A 15,137-nucleotide genomic window follows, 5' to 3' on the forward strand; every position below is an offset into this window, starting at 1 on the left:
TTTTTGTGGTCAGGCAGGAAGAAGAACTATTCTACACTGTGTTGTTATGAGATAAGAAAAGAGGAATTTACACAAACATGTGACTGACATTTTGCACATTTTGCATTTCACTTACCTCTAAATGTCCTTTAGTCACAGCTGAGGAAACGTTTCTGTATATGTTCACTTCGAGGTTGGTAAAGAACTGTTTGTTTGTTGTTTGTTTGTTTTTGTTGCTTTGTAGCATAATACTATACAATATGTTGGAGGTCTGATATTTATTAAGTTGTACTATATACCATTCGTTCATTTTTTTAAAGTTACACATCCAATATCTGAGTAGTTTTAACCTATAACAGCCTGACGGTGCAGAACTTTTTGAATGGCAGCAGCATGTTTTCTGTCAGTGCTGACATAGTTTTAAACTGAAATTACAGAGCAACATATGATTAAAAGGTATAGTTTAAATGACTATTTGTGTTGTTATCTTTAATAACAAGATAAAAACAGTAAATCATTTGTAATTTCCCAAATTTCAGCAATTTCACAACATTTAGCGTGAATCCAAATTATGGGTGAGTGCCAGAAGAAACCTGTTTTAATATTTTACCTTTTTTTGTTTGTTTTGTAATCCCTGTAATGACATGGCTCCTTTCTGCTCGTCATGCAGCTTGCTTAGCTTCTACTTTCAACTTCTTATAGGTTTAGGGTAAAAAAAAACGTCTATTTCCGGCCGCCATCTTTGTTTAGTTTGAGAACCTCATCTACAGAGGAGCAAGTCTTTTTTGTGAAAGACAGACAGCATTTGTTCCTGGTAAGTCAGGTAAGTCTCTCCAAACAACATTTCAACATATATATTTTTTATGGAAGCTGCAGACATTTGTGAATTGTGCCTTTCTCTTCAGAAACCTATGCTAGCATGGTGTCTGTTAGTATAAGAGTTAGCTAGTACTATCTAGCTAACTCTTATAGCTTATAAGAGATAGCTAGAACTAACTATCTATCTATCTATCTATCTATCTATCTATCTATCTATCTATCTATCTATCTATCTATCTATCTATCTATCTATCTATCTATCTATCTATCTATCTATCTATCTATCACAGATGGCTGTATAAACTGTCATGTGAAAAAGACCATTTCCACAGTACCCCCTCACTGCTTTCATGGGAATTTAGAGGGCTGGTATCAGCCACGTGCTGCAGATCAATTGCATTTGACTAATTGATCAAGAGCATTTGTGAGCTCCTCTCTAAAAGCAGAAGTTTTGGCATTTTGTTGGGCTGCAGCATACATGTGTGTAACATAATGCCTTTATCTTCCCAGCAAAAAGCCACTACAATGCTCACAGTTATTTTAAAACGACCTACAGCTACATCTCAGAGTCTGCAGGTCTCAGTTAGCATTTTAAATGTTCAATTAGACAAACTTTTGATAAGAATGGGCTGTTTGGAAAATCATGGCAGCACAGGTTAAGTCTGCAAAATTGCATGTGAACAAATCAGATGAGACCAAAGTGCAGATGTTTGGCTGTGATGCACGGCACCACAAATCGAAACCAAACACAGCATATCAGCTCAAACACCTCATGCACAGTGATGGAGGGGTGATGGTTTAGGCTTTGCAGCCACAGCACCTGAACACGTCGCAGTCACCGAGTCAAATTCCTCTGTTTATTAAAGTATTCTAGAGTCAAATGTGAGGTCATCTGTCCAACAGCTAAAGCTTGGCTGAAACTGTGTCATGCAACAGGACAATGATGTCAAACAGAGAAGCAAATCTACAACAAATAGTCTGAAAAAATAAAAGAATCAAAGGGCTGCAATGGTCCAAAGTCCAGACCTCAACCTGATTGAAATACTGTGGTGAGACAGAGAGCTGTGCATAAATGACTGAACCGATGCCGTGTTGTAAAGATGAGTGGGCTAGAATTTCTCCACAGTGATGCGAGAGACTGATAAGTCACACAGAAAATGATTGCTTCAAGTTATTATTAACATAACTACACAAGTCCTGGTATTGCAATTGTAACTGTAACCCACTGCAGAGTAGTTTAAAAAACTCTAAATTTTTACACCTTATATTAATATGATACTTAAAGGCGTATTCAACAGGCTATATCTGATTCTTTGTAAGCCTTGAGTAAATCTGTGGCTTCATGCTGATTTTGTTTGGTGAAAAAAGCTCAAGCCTTTTGATATTGAAGGTGATTTAAAGAAAGACAAACAGTGTATTCATACTGATCATAGCTAAAAAGAGACTGCATCGCTTTGGATAAAAATAGGTTCATTTATTTACACAAAACATTACAAAATACACATTTATCATTGAAACGATACTTTATGAGAAATGATGGTCGTTAAGAAAGACGGCAAACAGTAGGCCTTTGCGTGTGTCGTTGTCATGAGGACAGTCTCATGCCTGATTAGGTCTCACTGTTCTCAGATGTAATAGGCACATTGAGTTAAGACCGACGAGTGTGTTTTATTCTCTCTGATTCCTCTTTCACCTCTGCTTTGGCTCCTGCAGGAATTCGTCATCATCAGAGCAGCTCAGGAGCATTTCCAGCAGATTTCGATCAGCGAAAAAGGTAAAACAGCCCACAATGACATGGTTTGTATTTTAAGCAGCATGTGTGCACGGGTGATGAGTTACAGTTCAGTCTCTCTGAACGCGTTGCTTGTTATTGCATTGCAAAACAGTGATGCCCTTAGTTCCATTTTAAGGCAGTGAAATGTGTTGAGTTGGTACGTCCCTATGTTAACATGCAAACTGCAGCGCAGCAAGACAGATTTTGTACATTTACTGGCTGTTTTTAATTGTAATAAATTTGCCTTTATCATCATTAAGTGTGCCACCACTGGCAGCTGTGCATTTTTTGAATGTAATTTTTCAGGAGTGATAAAACTGTAACACTGTGTGGGGACGTCTCTGCCAGTTCTAGGGGATTTTCACAGTTTGTTTTTGGTTCTTATCTGAAGATAATCAAATGAAACAATGTGCGTGTTAACATACTGACATACAGTAACAGCCTGCACAAGGCATTTTTCTTTTTGTAGCTTCCATAAAAACTGAGAAATTTTTCTCTACCAAAATAGCATTCAACCTTAAAATATTAATATTCACATCTCTTCTAAAGCTCATAGGCATGATCTCTACAAATACTTCGCCCGAGAGTTTGAAACTCAACTGGATGTTTATCTTTTTACAGCACTGAGTCACATTAAACTAATACATAACAGTCAGAGTCATGTGCCATGGTGCTTTTTTTTAAGTGCATATCTTTACTTTGTCCACTCACATCCACAACAAGTGGTCTCATCTTGCCCTCCTCCCACCGAGAACAGCTCTAATGTGTCCGCAGTCACGCTGAAAGTTCAAGTGTCTTTGTAAGTGTGTCTGGGTCTGATCACAGACAGTAGTAAGAGTCTGCCCGTCTGCGACAGAGAGTCCCTCGTCTCAAGACTCAAACTCGCTGTCGCTGCTGACGGAGATCTCCGGGGTGGAGGCCCCGGTTCCTCTGGGCTCGGGCTCTGTGCTGCAGTCGCTGGCCTCGGGGCTGCCCGGGTGGCGAGGGGAGGCGGGCAGCAGGCGGGGGTGATGGTGGTGTCCCTGGAGGGAGCCGTTGGGAGAGCTTTCAGAGGGCAGGAGGGAAGGATGCTGCTGCAGCCTGCATCAGGGGACAGAAAAGAGAAGAAGAGTGAGAAGTCTTGTTTTTAAGAGTGCGAGTGTCGGAGCTGATCTTCAGACAAGTACAGCCACTTCACCTAATTAGTCTCTTTAACTTGACTAAACAGGGTTTCTCTCTCTTTCTGAGTCATAACTTGTATAAAATGTGGAATTTCTGAGATACCTGTTCTTTGCTGAGGCAGCTCTGTCTCTTTGCCGGCGGTTCTTGAACCAGTTCCCGACTTGCGTAGGTGTGAGCCCGGTGGCCTGGGCCAGGTGGCGTTTCCTGGACGGATTAGGATACGCATCTTGGAGATACCACTCTCGTAGCAAACTGCGAGTTCTTTCCTGGGTAAGAATTAAAATGATGTGGATCATTAAAGACTCTACGTGTCTCATATGACGGATCAACCGAAGGTGACGACAATAAAGTGGTTAGTGTTATTTTAATATCATCCTATTAAACCGCAATAATCACTCTTATATGATACCTGGTATAATCACATTAGTCCGGATTTATAAATAGATAAACACAATCTACATTAGAAGCACACATGACAATGTTTATCCACTAAATTGGATCATGCTAAGTGGTTTAATAAGCTGCTGGAGAAGCTACCCCTCCTGAGGGTTGGAATTAAAGATTAACTCTGAATGATACTTCACCACCGTGCCACTAGAGGGTGCTCACACTTTCAGACACACACTTCCAAGAGGAAAAGTGCATTTTTACTTCCCCCAAACATACTATTTTGTATATTTAAAGCTGTACTTTGTATACTTTTACCGATTTGTGATTTATAAACTGCACTTTAAAAGCCAAAAATGTCGCCAAATTGCCTCCTGGGGAACTGCAACAAATCTCATGGCATCAAAATGTAACATTTTCTTTCTTTCTTTCTTTCTTTCTTTCTTTCTTTCTTTCTTTTGAGTTGAGCTTCTCTGCACATCTGGAAAGCATTGTTAATGTGTCACAAGAAAAAAGTTTTATAAATCTAACAGAAGAAGTCTTGCTGTGCAAACCAGCAGTCTGCAAGGTGTGCATTGGAAACTGTTCTCTTAAACATGGCTACAGAACAAGAAGAGGAATTTTGCTGAAACCACAATTTTAACACAGATCCACAGAGGAACTTTCCTTTTAAACACACACGCAGCTGCATCATACAGATAAGCTTAGATTAGTTTTGTCATATCTGCACAAAAACAGTTTATAATGAAATTATTCAACTTTGTTTTTTTTTAAAGTAGGAAAGTCTCAGAAATTTCTGATCTGAGGGGAAACCCATGACTCTGACCGTCATCATTTTAACAGCTCAAAGACCAGCCAGCACGAATACAACAGTCATGTTAAAAAGCCCTGATTTATTAGTTAATGTGTAGTTTGCAGAAATGTTTATGCTTGTTGTAGCAGCCTCTGATGGCACTGCAGAGTCCGTGTTTTCCCTCTGTCACCAAAAGCCACGAGAGTGAAACCACAACCCTACCTTGAAGCAGTGCGTCTTCTGCTCGCCGTCCCAGATGGTGCGGGGCAGCGGGAACTTCTTGCGGATGCGGTACTTCTCCACCGGGCCCAGGGGTCTCCCACGGAGCCTCTCTGCCTCTCGGTAATGCCCGTCCAGCCACAGGTCTTGCAGCTTGGCGTGAGACTCGCGCGTGAAACGGTGACTCTGCAGGATTTGGTAAAGAGCCTCGAAGTTCCCTCCATGAAACGCGACCAGCGCTCTGGCTCGCATTATGGACTCGTGTCGATTGAGCGCTTCCCCGGCGGAACCAGGGACGGCGGCTGGCAGGGACCAGAGGAACCGACCGAGGCGCTCGATATCCCCGGTCTCCTCCAGGTTCTCGCACACCCGAGCTACCTGGTCCGGTGTGAACATCGGCAGGGGGAACATCTCGACCTGTTGCTTCGCAGCAGCTCAGAGAAGAAGTGAAGAAGTGGCCAAAAGACGCATGAAATGCTGTATCCGTGCGTAAAGCCCCGCGCGCTCTCTGCCGCTCTCCTTTTTTCAGATGCTGCAGGTTTATTGACACTTGTCTCGATTATCTAGAGCCTGTCTTATGTAACGGAGTTTTTCCTGGTATCTGTGCAAATTGAAGCCGGTGTGAAGGGCGTAGGCTGTTCCAGGTTTAGACGAGCATAGGTAAATGAAGAAAGAGGACAAGGAGTCGGCCAGTATTTATAGCGGGATACAATTAGCATCTCTGTGGTTGTTTTGAGAAGGATTATACATCCCGGCCATTAGCCTCTTAGTGGGGGGTACTGTGTACAGAGGTGGCTGGCTGATCAGCTTGTTTGGCTTAGCCTGAGGATACATTGACTGCCAGAATGACTGCAGTGAGCAAACAAGTGAGGTTAGGTTGGTTAATCGGTGGAGATGGACCAGTGGAGTTGGAGCCCTGCTGGATGATGGGCTGGAGGAAACCTGGGCAAGAAAGGGTACAGGCCACAAAATGGCTCAGTGTCTGAAGAGGAGGCCAATCAAGACTCAAAAAATGCAAAATAAATACAATTTTTTTGGGAGGTTTTCTGTTAAAGCTGTTCTGCCTTTATGTCACCAGTGATAGTCTGATATCTGACAGTATTTCTGCCACACACTTGGATGCCACAATGAAACCCGGATGTCCCATGATATAAAAAAAAATGTCACATTTGCCTGGACATTTGGCCCAGAGGGAATGTCGGACACAAAGCTGTAGGGATCTCCCCACCAGCTAATACCCCTGTAATTAAAGCAGACATGGTTGCACATCGGCTATCCTCTGCGACCTCTCGTCAGGCCGAGACATAATGAAAACGCCCCTGGACATCGACGTGCAGCAGAGTGACTCCAGGACATGGAATTAATGATCCGCTGCCCGGTTCAATCCTTCTGATCTCAGCAGCTCATTAATCAGTCTGAGGGCAATTCTGTTATTAATCAGGTTAAGGACCCTGAAAGCATCTGTCAGCTGCAATGCAAACATAAACTTTATCTGCACAAAGCACAACATTGAGGAAAAAGTTAGGCTGTTATATAGATGTGGAGTTAGGGTCTGCAAAAAGTTCCTCCGCAGACAGACACCGATTACTCCCTAGAGTGATTTTAACTTTGCATAAAGGTTGCAGTCAGGTGAAGGATCATCTGCTTTAAAATAAGTAGAAGGAGCTTAAATTTTTGTCTCGAACTCTGTCTAGAATAGAGATATGAGCCCAGCAGACATCAAAGGCTGAGCTATGAACATCTGGAGTCTTAACCTTGTGTTCATGTGAAACACAGACGGTCAGGCTGACACATAATTACCTTTGTGTGCACATCAAATGTGCACACAAAGTGCACAACCATGAGATTAACATGAAAATTAGCTTTGAACACCTTTTTTACAAAACAAAAAAACAAACAAAAACTAAGTTTAAAGCCTTTACTCACAAAGGTTGAATATTTTTTCCACAATTCACAACTGCAATTGTCAAAAAGTTGGGACACTGTAAAATGTAATTTTTTTTATTTTAAAAAAGGTAAATTTCTCAGTTTAAACATTTGTTATTGATGTTCCCAGTGTTCTATTGCAAATAAAATGTTGTTTTATGACATTTGTAAGGTATTGCGTTCTGTTTTTATTTCCAAAACTCTGTGCCAACAGTTTTGGATTCAAGGCTTGCATATTCAGGACCCACGGCTGCAAAAGAGCAAATGTTTTATATCTTTTAAAAAATGATTATTTTGCCTTGATAAGGTACTTAAGTAATGATTTTAAACCAGTAACCTGCAACCAGCAACTGGTCAAATAAATTAAGGAAAACAAAGTAAAACTTTTTTCTTTCCTCAGTTGTTTACTTACATAACGAGTTATATTTTGATATTACAAGTATTCAGAAATGTTGTGTTTAAAACTTCAAGTGAGGTAAGAGGGAAAAAACTGAGTACTGATTAGCACTCCACGTGTAAGACACAGCAATCATCATCTATGAGATCTCATTAGATTGTGGGACCTCTACAGATTTTCTGGGATCAGCAGTGGAATGATTAGAAGAGAGGATATCTACCTCTTCAAAATTTTGACTATTGCATGAAAAACAGCTCTTACAGGGAAAAGGATAAAATCTGATCCGCCAAGGATGGAGACTGGATATGGTAAAAGACAAACAATAATTCCTGACTTAAGAACTGAAGCACAACTACAGACAGTTATGAGCCAGGTGGTCAAAAGTCACAACACGGGTCAAAGATGTAATTTCTAAAACATTTTGGACATTTTGGATTATCTAATTCTGTTTTTCCCCTACATGTTTCTCCCTATTCTGATGTTTATTCCCTTGTTAAAGAAAAAAAAAAAGAAAAATTCAGAATTCAAAAGTGGCATTATATATCTGTTATGTATCTAAAAATTACATCTTTTTCCAAACTTGTCCAGAGCAAAAATGTAAATGCAGGATGAACCGATCATACATTTTTAATTGGAAAACTGATTCTTTAAAGTAACAGATATCACCATGAAGTTTCTCCAGCTTGTTACTACATTATAAAAGTTATTTTTCTAAAGGCAAGTTGTTAAAATGTGCAAATGAGGTATCTCATTAATCACACACCAATTTGCATAAATGTCAAATAAACAAAGTGTGTTAAAATAAACACCTAAATGTGTATTTGGATACTTTATTCCCAATATTCTGAATGGAGACAAAGATCCAGTTTATTAAAATGTCTTTAGCTGATTTTCCTTTAATAAGTAGTTGATTAATCTTTTAGAGGTTTTCCAGATCTGTTCCTCAGATGCTGTTTACGAGAGTTTAGGGTATAGAAAGGGTGTAGAATTACTTTGTAAGCAGAAGGCCATCATTTGATACGTGTTAGAGCCTAAATCTAGATTAAAATACCAGGTGGGATTGGTGAGCTAATGGAAAGGTGGTTAGCTGTGTGTGTGTGTGTGTGTGTGTGTGTGTGTGTGTGTGTGTGTGTGTGTGTGTGTGTGTGTGTGTGTGTGTGTGTGTGTGTGTGTGCGCGCGCGTCAGGCACACTCATTGTCACAGAAAGGGGGAAATGAGCTCAGTGAAGATCATGCTCATAGTTAATCTAACCCGTCCAAGTTTCAGACATTTGACCACTGACCACCCACCCACCCCACACACACATTCACCTTCATTAAAATAAATACCCCCCTACCCAATCTGTTTAACACTTTGAGGGCAGACTGAACCAAAATCTGCTTAAGTACTCCCAAGCCGTTAGAGCAGAATGAATAATAAGATTGAGGAATAAAAAGATTATGCATGTGTTTGTGGAGGGGAGGAGGCAGTGGGAGGCTCAGAGGGTTCATTTTATATAGTCTTAAAATAGAAAATCACTCACCGTGACTCTTTTTTTTTTTTTACTGTAGATACTAAAAAAGGGATCATAAAATGTTGCCTCTAAACAAAACTAAGGCCTGTATCATAAAAATAACTCACAAAGTAATTAGTGCTGTACCAACACTTCACCGAGTTCTTTTGATTCCTGCATTATTGAGGCACTGCAAATTATTTAATCCCAACAGTACATGTGAAATCAGAAGTGCAGTTATTGTTTTGTAATTTTTCTTAATAAAATGCTTCCAGCTCAACTTTTATTTTAATTATATCCAACTGAACCATGTGTACATTAATGGTGATTTAGGAAACACTTTAAAAAAATCTTATTATTGGAGCTTCAACAGGAGGTCCGACTTGTTGATGTAAGGGAGGCCTTTGGCCTTTGTGGGGTGAAAAAACAATATAAACTATATATCAGAGAGACAGCAAAAACTTTAGCAGAGGCCACATCAATAATCTGGGTATTGCTTATAAAGAGTGAATATCCTGACCAGCTCAGAGACACCAAAAGATCTGAGAGAAAACTAAAGTGAATGATCACAGAATTATTTCCATAGTTAATCAAATCAGCTTCACCACATCTAAACAAGTCAAGCAACTCTTGTGGTGGTACGGTAGGAGTGTCACTGTCAAACGCCACAGTCAAGAGATGCTTTCATGAAGGGAAATTTACAACAAGGTGAAAACCACATATTACACTCAAGAACAAGAAGAAATCTGGAGAACAAAAACTGTCTAACACGGCGGAGGTGGCATGAAGTGTACAGGGCTGTACTCTCTGCTCAGATTCAGCCAAAAGCTGCAAAGCTAATCAGACAGGGCTTCACTGTGCAATGAGATAATGGCCCAAAGAAAACTGTGAGAGCAACCCAAGAGTTTCTCAAGGCCAAGAAATGAGATATTCATCAGTGTCTGAGTCAATCACCTGATCTCAACCTAATCACAGTTACTGCAGAAAAAAATTGTACAGTCATAGATGACTAGCTTATTGGCATGTCCTCAGTTACAGCACATTCAGTCCCTGTCGTGTTCTTTTACTACTTTTTTATGATGCGGCCTTTTCCTAAAATCATTTAAATAATTGATTTTCATGACTCTATATTAACTTCCCTGTTATGAAAAGGCAGAACTAGAATTTTAGGGACGATCTAGGTTTTAGTTTAAAAAAACAAAAGCTGAAATATCATAACAATTAAAGTATTCTGAGCCATTATAAGGTATTTGTGACTGTTTTTTTTTTCTCTTGACGTCAGCTGCAGCAAACGCAGCTCCAAAGCTCTGGAGCAGCCTCCTCCTACAGTTCAGGCTGTCGGCCTCACAAAACAGATTTTAAATCTCAACTAGAAACTAACTGCGTCTTTCTGTGAACAGCATAGGTTTTTATTTTAATCATATTTTAACTATGTCATCTTATTGTTTTGTAATTCTGTTTTCCTGCTTGTTATGTTTGCTGTTGTGCTTAAATTTGCTCAATTACTCAAGTGGCGCCTCTACAAATAGTTCTGTAACATCTACAATACTCTAATATTATTTATGTATATATGCAAAGAATATTGTCCAGTTTACTGATTTCCACATTTTTCCTTAAAAAAAACATCATCTGCATTTTCTGTATGTTTGTGGCTCGAAATCCCCTGATGAAGCAGAGTTTTCACACCGAGTGTCGTTTGCCCATCGTGATGTACCTGGTCTTAAATACACACTCCGGTCCCTGAATTGGGACACAGCTTATGGGTGTTAACAAGGTGACAGACTGCCAGTCTGTCTAGAGTATACCTTGACTTTTTCCCAATACACACTGGGTTAAGTTTCATCTTCTAAACACGATATGCTGATTCTTAACAACAGTAAGTTGGAGGAAATCCTCTGGTTTATGTTCGTAGTGATCGATCACTTTTCAGGAGAGCAGAAGTAGATCCAGTTGCTCAACTTGCTGATTTTTCTTTAGCTTTTTTTTTTTTTTTGCCTGATTTGTTTACAGAAAGACAAACCTGGATCTCATAGTTATCATATGATAGTCACTGGGTTCCAAGGTTGGTGTGATTCTAATCATAAAAAAAAAGAAAAGAAAAGCAGTGAAGAAACTTAATTTAGAGCTGAAATGGAGACAGGAAGGCTGACATTTGTCCTTCAAGTTTTACTGTAATGTGTTATTTAACAAAAGAGGACTATGCCAACCCCTGGCCCGAGTCAGTCATGTATGTGAGACACCCTCTAACAATAAAATCAGGTTTAATCCATTTATTACTCTTCACAGCATTTTCATTTCCATATACTGTTGAGGTCTGACCCCAAAGCTGTCAGGCCCCAGGTATTTAACCTCCATGAATATATTAAAACAAGCAGACACACAGACACACACACTGCTTCATTGGCTGGACTAATATATGATGAAGCACCAAACTGGCATAATTAATCAGCGACTTAAACAGAAATATCCTGATTAAAAAAATGACCTGTTGATTTCGCCAACAAAGCAGGGGGCATGCATCTGTTTTGTGTGTGTGTGTGTGTGTGTGTGTGTGTGTGAGGAATGGGGAGTATTACCACGCTGTATAAATCCACACCAAGCACAATTAACAAGCAATGGGGAGGAGAAGTAATTAGTATTATCTGCTTATTGCCGTCAACCCCTATTCTAAGGAAAAGGGGTTAAAAAACACACAATGACACACACACACACACACACACACACACACATGCAAGCACGCACACACTAATTCCCTCCAGGCAAATGTGTAAGAGCTAATTACAAGCTCATTTACAACTCTATGCAGTCTCCTCTCAGACAGGTCCACCCCCTCTGCATCCTCCCCTCCCTTCACCCCCAAAACTCCTGCATGTTAGCTTTACCTCTCAGCTCAAGCCGGGAGCTCTCAGCAAACAAACGACAAAAGTGACTTCCTCATCTGTTGCTGTGGGGTGTAAAGAGAAGAGAGAAGATCTCTTGATTATATAGACACAGGTGATATAAAGTCAGCATGGATGGAAAATACTGATAGGAGATAACAGTAACAACATTCGGTGGGTTATTGGTGAATACAAAGAATAAATAAGGGAAAAGTCATACCTTTGTACAGGTGTGATCTAAAATATGTAATTGGTTTTGGTATAACTGAAGATGCCTCACTGAACAAACTCTTTGAGAAATGTTGTGGCCTCTTTGATTTTAGATCAGCTACACCAACAGCGTAGACTTTTTTCAGTTATCTGTCTTGTCACAGGAGCCTGGTCTTCCTCTGTGATCCTCTTCTTCATATGTAACAGGTGCTGGTGGTTGTTTAGGAATCCTAAGGGATTTAAGGTGGGACTTATTTTTACCTAATACTATAATGCTCAATAATTCCTGCTTTGGTGACTTACCTCCCCTGATCCTCTCTGGACCGCCCGGCCCTGCCCAGCCTAGCCTCGCCCTCTGTGCTGCTGACGCTGTCAGGGCCTCGACGAGGAGGATAATACAGCACTGAAAGATAGATGTCTACATGTCTGACGTTTATGTGTCGTAAATATAAGCAAACTTTGTGGCCTATGACCTGAAATGTGGTGTGTTTTTTCTTTAGATTGTATTGATGTCAAATGGGATAAATATGAGACAAACCCACAAAAAAGTAAATTAACTGGATGTTCATACTTTGACTTTAATGATTCTGCAGCTAGTTTGCTGTGTTTTTGGTACACCTTAAAATATACATTAGTAAATGTAAGCAGAACTTAATTTAAATAAATGCACATTACATACCAATTATGTTTGCTGCTGTTCTGAACTTCTGAGCTTCAGTATGAACTTCTTCCAGAGTAGGACAAGTTTTACTGCTTTATAACCACCAGGTCAACGGCACTAATTAACTTTTAGTTTGTCTCTTTCTATAGGCTCATGTCTGAAAACATTAGGATCATATGGAGGGAACCCCACTTTATTGTGACACCTGTCAACATGTGTCTCCTCCAAGCTGCACTAAATCATATGAAGAGAATTGTTCGCGCCAAAACAGGACATCTCAAAACATGCTGCACTTAACTGGCAATTTACTCTTTTACTCTGGTAATTTAGTAAATAATACACTGTGTGTAAATATCTGTGAGAATGGGGGGAAAGGGGATTTAAGTGACATTGAATGTGGTATGGTTGTTGTCAGACAGACTCTTCTGACTGTTTCAGAAACTGCTGATCTGTAGATCTGAATCTGTAGGGTTCAAAAAAAGAGAAAATATCCAGTGAGCAGATCTCTGGCTGGAAATGCTTTGGTGATGTCAGAGGTCAGAGAATGGGCATAGTGCTTCGAGCTCATAGAAAGGCAACAGTCCCTCAAATAAATGAATGCATAAAATATATATTGTTACAATTACACAAAACTGTTCCTGGTATACTTGACTTTTAGGACCTCCAAGCCTGAAGTTATCTTCATTATCAGTTAGAGCCCCTCCTCATCCTTTTCTTCTTCTTCTTTGGTGCAGCCCTATAAATTTGGGGTAGCCCTTCGGCCTCTCCCTTTTCTACAATTCCCCTGTGGGAGCTCGTGTCATTTCTTTTAGAACAGTAATTATATCTTTATCCACCCTGGTGGGTGTTTTCTTTCTGATCTGTGTGAAATATGTTGCATGTAAGTTTGTACTTTATGTTTAATGTAAAAATAAATACAGCGCCCTTTTCTACAATTCCCCTGTGGGGGAGGAGCTGGAGCGAGCAAGTTATTTACTTTCTTTTTACCTTTCATTGTCAGACACAATGCACGAACACACCGGTTACACAAGGTATGTAAAAAAAAAAAAAAAAAGCATCTCTGAATGTAGAACCTCAAAGCAGAAGGGCTACAGCAGCAGAAGACCACACTGGAAGCTGGTCTGATGAGTTTTAATTTCTGCTGCAAAATTCAGATGGTCAGGTCACAGTTTCGCATTAGCAACATGAAAGCATAGTCCAACAGAGCACCTTTATGATGTGGTGCAATGGGAGATTCTCATGATGGATGTGCAGGCGGAAAATCTGCTGCAACTGTGTGATGCTGTCACGTCAGGAATATTTTAGCATCTTGTTGAATCTGAGCCATGAAGAATTAAAGCAGTTCTGAAGAAAAACCAGTACTAGCAGCGTGTACCCAATGAACTGAGTGGAGAAAGTTAACTTGTTTGCAAAATTTGAATAAAATTTTAGTTAATCAACACAAAAATAAAGGTTTAAATCAGTTTTTACCAAACTTATTACTCACTTATCCTCACTTTTATCTTTCTGCAATCAGAGCTGATGTGGACACTTACACACTGACATGATCCATTAACCAGGAGCCACATGCCTGCGGTCATTCAGCCTTCAGCCCTCTTCATGCTGTACTAAGCTGTAATGATAAATAATGTTCTCAAATCTCATTTAGAATTATTAATTGTTTGTGTGGATTATTGAAATTTGCAATTATGCAATTAATTAACCGTATCAAAATGTGTTCATGTGAGCTGAAATAATATGACCTAATTACTAGTTTATTGATCATTTATTAGGTGTATTTAAATAAATAGTACAGCGCACAGGGTCTGAAGGGCACTATGCTGCATTTTTCAACCAAAACCAATCTTTAAAGTTCAGCTCCAGCAAACAGTAAACATGTGAAAAAGCTTCATTTATATCAGTATCATAGTCCTTTTTCAGTCTGTGTTACTGTAATAAATGTTTTTTTGTTGCACCTCCAAACATTCGATACAACCTCTGGCGTCATGAGCGCAACAAAATTCACAACAATGAAATAAATAGTGAAAACAAATAGTCGCGCTCACTCGTGGCTTATATTGATTTCCATTAAAGCCATGTTGTGTGATCCTTTGATACAGTGGCTGACAGTTCAACTAAAGTTTAATCTGTCAAATAAATCCAACCTAATCTCTTGTTCCACAACCGCTACATCAAGTATATTAACATCTGTAACTGCTTAGCAGAAGTGCTTCTACTCAGCCATCAGTGCTACACTTCATAAACCTTTTACAAGTACACAACAATCCATCACGTTCTCTATCGATGCAGATAATATCAGTCAGGTCTTCTCTGAGACATTGTTGTCATACACCCGGGTTGTGTTGTGCAAACACTGGGGTAATGGTATCATAGCGCCCAACATCTGTTAGTGAATTATGGTGATAAATGAGCCTTGCATTAGCACATCGATCGATGCAG

The 15,137-nt window shown here is 39.8% G+C and overlaps 1 protein-coding gene across 2 annotated transcripts; it reads right to left on the reverse strand.

Moving 5' to 3' along the window:
• Window positions 1-3,441: 3,441 nt before the first annotated feature.
• Window positions 3,442-5,543, reverse strand: six7 (SIX homeobox 7). Of its 2 annotated transcripts, none has more exons than XM_085350754.1 (3): window positions 5,136-5,543; window positions 3,836-3,999; window positions 3,442-3,652 (listed from the first exon to the last, which is right to left on the reverse strand). In XM_085350754.1, the coding sequence occupies exons 1-3, from the start codon at window positions 5,541-5,543 to the stop codon at window positions 3,442-3,444; spliced, it is 783 nt and encodes a 260-aa protein (XP_085206880.1). The 2 variants fall into 2 exon arrangements, with proteins under 2 accessions (XP_085206880.1, XP_085206878.1); XM_085350752.1 differs by having other exon boundaries at window positions 3,836-4,035.
• Between the last annotated feature and the right edge of the window lie 9,594 nt (window positions 5,544-15,137).

The sequence above is a fragment of the Diplotaxodon limnothrissa genome, linkage group LG3 (assembly GCF_057381915.1).
Source record: "Diplotaxodon limnothrissa isolate DT_005_m linkage group LG3, D_limnothrissa_male_GT1.1, whole genome shotgun sequence".
NCBI lineage: Eukaryota > Metazoa > Chordata > Actinopteri > Cichliformes > Cichlidae > Diplotaxodon > Diplotaxodon limnothrissa.